This window comes from Phoenix dactylifera, unplaced genomic scaffold (assembly GCF_009389715.1).
Source record: "Phoenix dactylifera cultivar Barhee BC4 unplaced genomic scaffold, palm_55x_up_171113_PBpolish2nd_filt_p 000409F, whole genome shotgun sequence".
Classification (NCBI taxonomy): domain Eukaryota; kingdom Viridiplantae; phylum Streptophyta; class Magnoliopsida; order Arecales; family Arecaceae; genus Phoenix; species Phoenix dactylifera.
In genome coordinates, this window is record NW_024067850.1 from 280,590 (window position 1) to 287,989 (window position 7,400).

Below are 7,400 nucleotides of genomic sequence, written 5' to 3' on the forward strand. Positions count from 1 at the left end.
TATCCACTTCCAATACGAGCTTCACATAGGTAAGATCTTTCCGGACGGCTCTCAGCTCCGCTCCATATGAACATATTAAAAATGCGTCAACCCTCAACTGTGACGAGTTTAGAATCATGACCTCTGTTTATAAAACCAACTCTTCTTCTACTACCGCCAGATTAATCTTGTTTAAGAGGTTTTTAAGAGAGCAAGGTGGGCGGTGATTTTAATATAAGATTATCCACGTATAACCCGAGTGATCTCTATTGTTAAATCTTGATCGAACTTTTAATATGTTTATGTCATAAGCGAACAGCTCATCCGTTAGATAAAATTGTTAATATTTGATATAAACAAAAAATATACCTTTAATTTAATTGAAGTACTATACTATACTATATACTATTTAGTAATTAATCTATCTATATTTTGAGTTTAATCGAGTTAGACACGTATGAAGCTCAACTCATTCATGTACCAAGCTGATGCTCTATATCTCAAGCTTAATTTTGATCCAAACAGGATGATTTGTTCTTGAATAGGTGATTGGTTGTGCAACTGCGATTGTTAAATAAGACTAGAGTGGGAAGTTAGTTTTAGTGGCTTTTTTTTCCAGAAATTTTTTCCCCCCTTTTTTTTTGTTACTTCTTGAGCTGTCCTTTTATTTCCATTTCCCCTATCCTGCTCTCTTTCTTTCGTTTTTTTTTTTTTTTTTTTTGGCCCCCCCTAACTTTTTTTTTGTTTTGTTTTGCAACTATGGGTTTTGGAATCCAGTTCTAAATACAGCATGAACCCTCTGTAGCGAGGGAGGCAGATGCTTCTTGGATTCATGGTGATAACTCTGTCGGCAGCCCATGGCCGGTTAATTTCGCCAACCGTTCCCGAAATCATTTTTAATTTAACGACTCCACATTCGTCTTGCGTGCATAAATAATGTTATAAAATAACGCCTCGGCGGCGTGTAACTTAGGTGGCTGCGGGCCCCGCACCTTTTGGTGGCTGGCGGCCCACGGCCAAATTCCCGACAGCTGTTGTGTTCGGTCGCCTCTAACCGCCGACGCCCTGCCCGTCGGCCTAGTTTCCGGACACGAAGAGAGAAAGAGAGAGGGGGAGAGGAGGACGCGGGGGGAGGGGAGAGAGAGTTCCTTCCACGCGCGGCTCTCTTCTTTGCTTCCTCTCGCTGCGTTCTGTTGCTTCTTGGGGAGAAAGCGTGCGCACTAACGAGGTCTTCTCCTTTGCTTTGCGGGGATTCTTTTGCTTCTCTTTGGAAGGAAATAATAGGGAATCGTTTTGGCTGGATGCCGGAGGTTCTCCTGCTCGCCGGGGGAAACGGTTCTCTGTTGAAGTCTTCTCTGTTCTCCGATGGCGGTGGGTACTACTTTCGACCAGTGGCGGAAAGATGTCCTCTTCTCTGCGGCGGAGGCAGTCCAGGAATCGGCAGACACGTATGTTTTCTTTGCTCTTTGCGTTTGGTGGTGCGTGGCGCTGGAATGTTGCGATTTTGATGGAAGTTTTGTTTTTAATTTTATCAAAATCTTTTATTTTTATTGGAAAGTTTGGATTTTTACGGATGGGACCTGGGTTTCCTTTGAGAATGGAGATCGTTTTGTGTTTGATTGCTTGTCTCTGAGAGTTCTGGTGATGAATATTGTTGAAATTTGTGAGTTTTTGGCCTCCTGTACTTCTTGTTTCAGATTGGAATCTATGTATAGGATGTGGATAGGAGATCTTCGTCATGGATTTAATTCCGAGGTCTCTCATGAATTGCGTAGGGAGCTCCATACTGCTTTAGGCACTGCAAAGTGGCAGGTGGGCTTTTTATTTCCCAGATTGTTCTATCCTTCTTCTATAGTCACTTAATCATTTCGAGAAAATTGGCGCTGATTCAGTGTCTTCGTTTTTCATTCTCAACAATTGTTATGGTTGTCTGTGCAGTTGGAGGAATTTGAGAGAGCTGTCAATTTGAGTCATGAGAATTGTTCATCAGAGGAGAGTATCATCACTAGGCGTAGGCAGTTCATATATGCAATAGAAAACCAAATTTGTCATATAGAAAAGGCACTGAATGCTTCACTTATCGAAGAAGGGAAGCAACCACTTCGTTGGGTGCAGTTAAATGAGGAAGAACGAGATGATCTTGCTGTTTTTCTTTCTGCAGCACCAGAAATTTTGCAAGAGACAAAAAACAAAAATGTTGATTATAGTAGGGGTTCATCTGAGTTAAGAACTATATCTGACTCTGCAAGTATTTTTAAGGATGCTGTAACAATAAATAAGGATGTGAGATATGTATTGGAAGTGGCAGCAAAAGAACCTTCTAAAAGCAAAGATGAAGTGCGCATTCAAGGAGAACGGTTGAATGGGCAGAGGAGACCATTGAGTTCATCAGATATTGGTGCTTGGAAGATTATGATAGCTGATGAGGAGGATGCAGATAGAAAATTAGTCGACATGAGGCCAGAGACACCAAATCATGCATCTAATCTGTGTGGTGATTTAAGGAGTGTTGAATCCTCGACGAAATTAAGGTGGTTTAGAAACAGCTTCTGGAAGGTTAAGAATGAGGAGCATCTTCAGTTTGGACAAGGTTTATCAAATTACCTCAACTTTAGGGGTATAACCTGGTTTGCTCAGGTGAGAATTTACCTTCAAACATGTGTACATGGTGTTGTTACACTAATGGTGTTTTATGAACATTGCTCGGGCTGGGTGTTTAATGCATCCCAAGAGATTCATTGAAGCTTGTATTACATTATGCTTGCTACTTATATTTTTGTACACTGGTATCTTTAGTAGGTTGGACATTCAGTTCGGTAATGCTCCTTGTCTGATTGAGGATTTGAAGTTCAATTGACCTTATTCTATGTTTTGATTCATTTTTTGGGCTAAAAGGATTTCGATGGGCCATAGCAATCCCCTGAATCAGACTGTTATTTTTGGGTTTGAGCAGGGAATCAGTGGGTTGACTGAAAGAAGCAGGGATTGCTTTACTAGTTGCAAAGAAGATTCTAAAGCTTTCAGTGTTCGGCAACTTTCTGGAAGGGTGAATGGACTCCAACGGCATATACAGGGCTCACAGTATCACATGCAGTTTGGTCGTTCTCTCCAAGTCACTTTCTTGCTTGTGCTGAGTATTGTTTTAATTGGTCAGTTCAATCTTCTTTTTTTTTTGCCAAAGCAGATGAATTTTATTTATCATGATGAACTATTAGGTTGTATGTGATGTTTTAATTAACTGAATAATATAATCTACCTTCTAATACTGATTGTATCGTTTCCATAAAGAACTGCATAATGTATGAAGTTTTAACTGGTGAAATGGGGATAGTATTCCCGTCTATTCTTAAACAGTATTTACTTGAGGACATGGAGTTTTGTGTTCAGACAGTAGACAGGTTGGCTCTATCAAGTTTCTTGTTTGATTCGATGAAGTTGGAAATGCATTAGTTTAGTATCTCGTACAGTTACTGATTTATAACTTAGTGCGTTCGAGAAGAAGTTAGTGTTGTAAGCTGATTCTTTATTAAGACAGAGTAAATTGCATTCTTCTCTCCTTGTTTTCTGGAAAATTCATCAATTACATAACTTTTGGATATGAAAAGTGAAGCCTAAATGTAGTATTCTCAGATATTCCATCTATGACACATCCCTGACCGAAACATAAGCCTGAAAGACTCAGTCTGTAGCTTTATTAAAAAAAAATCATTAATATTTAAAGTTGAGACTTGCTATTTCAAGACCCAATAATTCAAGACTAGTAGAGCTGTTTATGGTGCAAAGCTTTCTTTTTTAGGGAAAGAGTATGGCCAGTTCAGAATCCCAGTACTTGAAAGTTGAAACTTTCATTTATCAGCATATGAAGCTGAAGCTACTTCATTTGTCAGCTAGCCACTTGTACCTAGCATTATACGTCCCTTGACATTTAGATGAAGCAAAAACTTGAGACTGCCACAGGATTAAGGGTTCATAGCTTGACCTTAATTTACCGGCATATGCTTTGATACAGCAGATTTTAATGCATATGATCGACTGGACATTTCCCAAGTATAAATCTGGCTTGGTTGATTGATTACATGTATGGTTCTGTTATCCATCTCTGTAAGATTTTTTGAAAAGTCACTACTAATTTTTCAAGTTTGAGAGAAAAGATAGCTGGTTATGTTGGGCTGCTTTTGATTGGGTCTGTATGTTGGAACCATCAAATTGACTTAGCATGACATAAATTGGCAAGTAGTTAGAGCAATAAAATGCTTGAATTCATACACATTTTGAGAATTATTCATATATTAATCTTGTCTATATTGGTACTACGCATTAGGTAGTCCCTCTTAGGACTATGAAGAGTGACATAATTTAATCAATGTATCTAGGTTTTTATTAGTTGCTGACCATATTTATATTGATTGAACAAACCTTGTCATCAAGCATCAACTTCTAAGTGGATTGAGAAGCCCAAATTTCATACAGGGATCAAAATTACCGCAACACATTGAATAACATTTAAGCAGACATGGCATAAAATGTTTGTGTAAGACACGTTTAGATGCACACAAGCCAATGCCTGCAGGGACAGTGGAAGAGTATCTCTTTTTTCAATAGTACTCCCTAAATGATTTCCTCCTTATCCTTTAGCAATTTTACCTCTTTTAGTACATCTCAGGTTGTCTAACAAATTAGAAGACCTTTTATGGTAGTGATGCAATTATGTGATTTATTATTTCAGACTCTGAAGGGCCTGGAGTATCAAACATAAGTATCATATTTAAATTCATATTGTGCACTGCTAGGAAAACTGTACAATATCAAGGTCAGACTTCATGATATACTTGCACCAAATCAGTTTTTGACTGTGAAAAGTGCTTCCAGAAAGACTGAGGCTTTTATCATGGGACTTTGAGATCACTTATGCGATATTTGATGTAAAGTGAGGAATTGGGATTTTGATTTTTTGCGTCAAATGCAGCAAATTATTTAAGAGAATTTGAATCTGTAGACATATAATGAGCTTTGTTGAGTGTATGCTAAGCTTCTTCTCTTTATTGTTTCCAGTACCATTTGTTCTCTACTCAACATGAAGGGGCTTCTGTGAGCTGCTGGCTGAAGCGGAGGTACTTATCCTTTCCTGTACCAATGTGAGGCAGTAAATTCAGTTGTCATTAGTAGCAAACTATTTCCCTGGTTATCCAAGAGCCAAGTGCAGAGATGGCAGGCTCTTTGTTTAGTCTGATTCGAAACCATCTCGGACAATATTTCAGGAGATTCTCGTTGTATTCATATTTTTGAGAGGTGTTTCTGCTCTTGTAGCTCTCATGGAGAGCCTCAGATATCAACTCGATTGTTCTTTAAGTAGCTTATCGAAACCATGAAGGGTGCACGTCACCTCCATATTTGGAGCAGTGTACTGATATTTTAGATCATGTATATCAGATTTTTCATCTGTAGGCTCTGTTCAGAATAGTGGGATTGCGGGAAAAATTGCATTGCACAAAACTTCTACCCCTGTGGGGAGTTAAATTGTCTTCTCTTATTCTCTCTTTTCAAATGATACAGATGATCAAACGGCGCTCTTGAAGTCAAATGGATACTGCAGCCTCTATCTCTACTATTTTCTTGTTAGTTCAACACAAGCTGCTTGGCTCGAAAAAGAAAAATTCATCACAAGATGCTATCAAGGATTTCACTTCTTGGATAAGGAGAAAGCAAATGAGATCCAGTCATCCATTAACATGTTCTCGCTATACCAACAGATGTGATGGTGCAGTTGTGCTAAAATATAGTAATGCGAGTCTGTTTGTTTATAATGCATATTTTGCCAAGTGTGTCATTTGCCTGCTTGTATTAGATTGCTCGGCCAATTTAACTACAGGCATCTCCTAGATAAAATTTATAAGAAGCATAAATTGAGGAAAAAGATATGGCTTGTGACTGAAATGTGAAAGTTTATGTGATGATGTTTGATATCTTCGACATCGTGCGGGAATTGCTTCCGCCGAGATTATGGATTAGACCTTAGAATTCCAAAGCTTTGAGCTCTGTGCTCATGGCAAGGCTGTTGCACCTAGTCAGATTGCGGTTCGGAAGTCCTCTTAAGCATCAAAAGTGATCAGCTGAAACTCGAGGAGCTGTTTAAGTAATTTTATCAAAGTACTTAGATGACCATCTCTAGCTTTAAGCACTTCTCAGAGGACGTCCTGTATTACCTCCATGATCCAAGAGTCAGGTAGCGTTATTACTGCATTGCGGTGAGAGGATGAAAACATTGCCGGTTGATGGCATTTCAACCTATGAGCGAGTGGCACTCAGCAGCCAACTTCAAAGCAGTGATGACGATAAAAATGCCTCATCCATGAAAATTTTGCAGTCACAAGATTTCATTGGAGATTAATTGAGCTAACACTCAGGGCCAGTTCGGTGTGCGATGAATAATTCTAATCAGAATTTTTAGGGCCTGTTCAAGAGATGTTACCGTTGGAAAGAAGAAAGGGTTTTTGTAATTAGAGAAGATTTAGGGTCATAGAATTCTTAAAATGGGAGGACAAGATAAATTGGCTTCCACATTGAAGTCTTCCTCTTGATTGTTCATTTCATTCCTCATGGTTGTTCTCTAACGTGAGCCTTGTCCCGAGCAGAAGTTTGTTTGGCCATCCAAATACCTACTTAAGAACCACTCAGGCAAAGCGTAATGCTCAATAGGGTCGTCAAAGCACTATGACTGCTTATGGATATAAGATATGATATTAAGGTTTTTTTTTTTTTTTTAACCGGCTTCTCACACTCTACGTATATGAGTACAACCAACAAAATTAGAAAAAAGAAGCTAGCTAAACTGGTCAGAAACGTCCTCCTAGTTCACCCAGAGGAAGCCTCCAAAGTGATGCGCCGCATAGGAGGCCACCCAGTCAATGGCTGTGTTTGCCTTTCGATAAACATGTGCAGCCCTAAAAGCGCCACAGTCCTCGGTTATCCTCCGTATATCCTGGATCAGAGACAGCCTATCCATCACGATATGCCGCTCGCAGATTATTCCCTCGATCACAGAGGCCGAGTCACCCTCCAAATAAATATACTCGGCACCTAAAGTGCGCCTCGCATAGACGACACCCTTCCATGCTGCTCACAACTCCACTCTAATGACCGAGGTGTCGTAGATCCGTCACCCTCCAACCGTCACAAATCTGGAGTGGTGGTCTCTAATAACAAATCTAATACCTCCCCTCTCGCCCTGCTCCGCAGCACTGCTATCAAAGTTCATCTTAAAAAAACTAGGAGGTGGGGGCTTCCAAGAAATAAGAATGAACCTATTTGACATTGTTTCTAGAGGGCTAAAAGCTCTTGAGTGATTGCGAGATGTTTGATGAAAAATTTGAAATAGCTCTGTGGCTCCTCAAAAAACTGATAAGGGTAGCGGACATCTATAT

General features: G+C 39.6%; 1 protein-coding gene across 2 annotated transcripts; it reads left to right on the forward strand.

The window, feature by feature from the left end:
- The first annotated feature begins 978 nt into the window (after nucleotides 1–978).
- Nucleotides 979–5,897, forward strand: LOC103701560. Of its 2 annotated transcripts, XM_008783683.4 has the most exons (6): nucleotides 979–1,427; nucleotides 1,677–1,791; nucleotides 1,918–2,616; nucleotides 2,933–3,128; nucleotides 5,032–5,090; nucleotides 5,533–5,897. In XM_008783683.4, the coding sequence occupies exons 1-5, from the start codon at nucleotides 1,345–1,347 to the stop codon at nucleotides 5,055–5,057; spliced, it is 1,119 nt and encodes a 372-aa protein (XP_008781905.1). In that variant the 5' UTR covers nucleotides 979–1,344; the 3' UTR covers nucleotides 5,058–5,090; nucleotides 5,533–5,897. The 2 variants fall into 2 exon arrangements, with proteins under 2 accessions (XP_008781905.1, XP_008781904.1); XM_008783682.4 differs by lacking the exon at nucleotides 5,533–5,897 and having other exon boundaries at nucleotides 980–1,427; nucleotides 5,032–5,482.
- The last annotated feature ends 1,503 nt before the right edge of the window (nucleotides 5,898–7,400 follow it).

Bases quoted from the DNA above. Each gene is read 5' to 3' on its own strand.
- LOC103701560 (XM_008783683.4), top strand. From the start codon at position 1,345: ATGGCGGTGGGTACTACTTTCGACCAGTGGCGGAAAGATGTCCTCTTC. The intron at 1,428-1,676 runs GTATGTTTTCTT...TTCTTGTTTCAG, and splicing joins GTCCAGGAATCGGCAGACAC to ATTGGAATCTATGTATAGGA. The intron at 3,129-5,031 runs GTCAGTTCAATC...TATTGTTTCCAG, and splicing joins GCTGAGTATTGTTTTAATTG to TACCATTTGTTCTCTACTCA.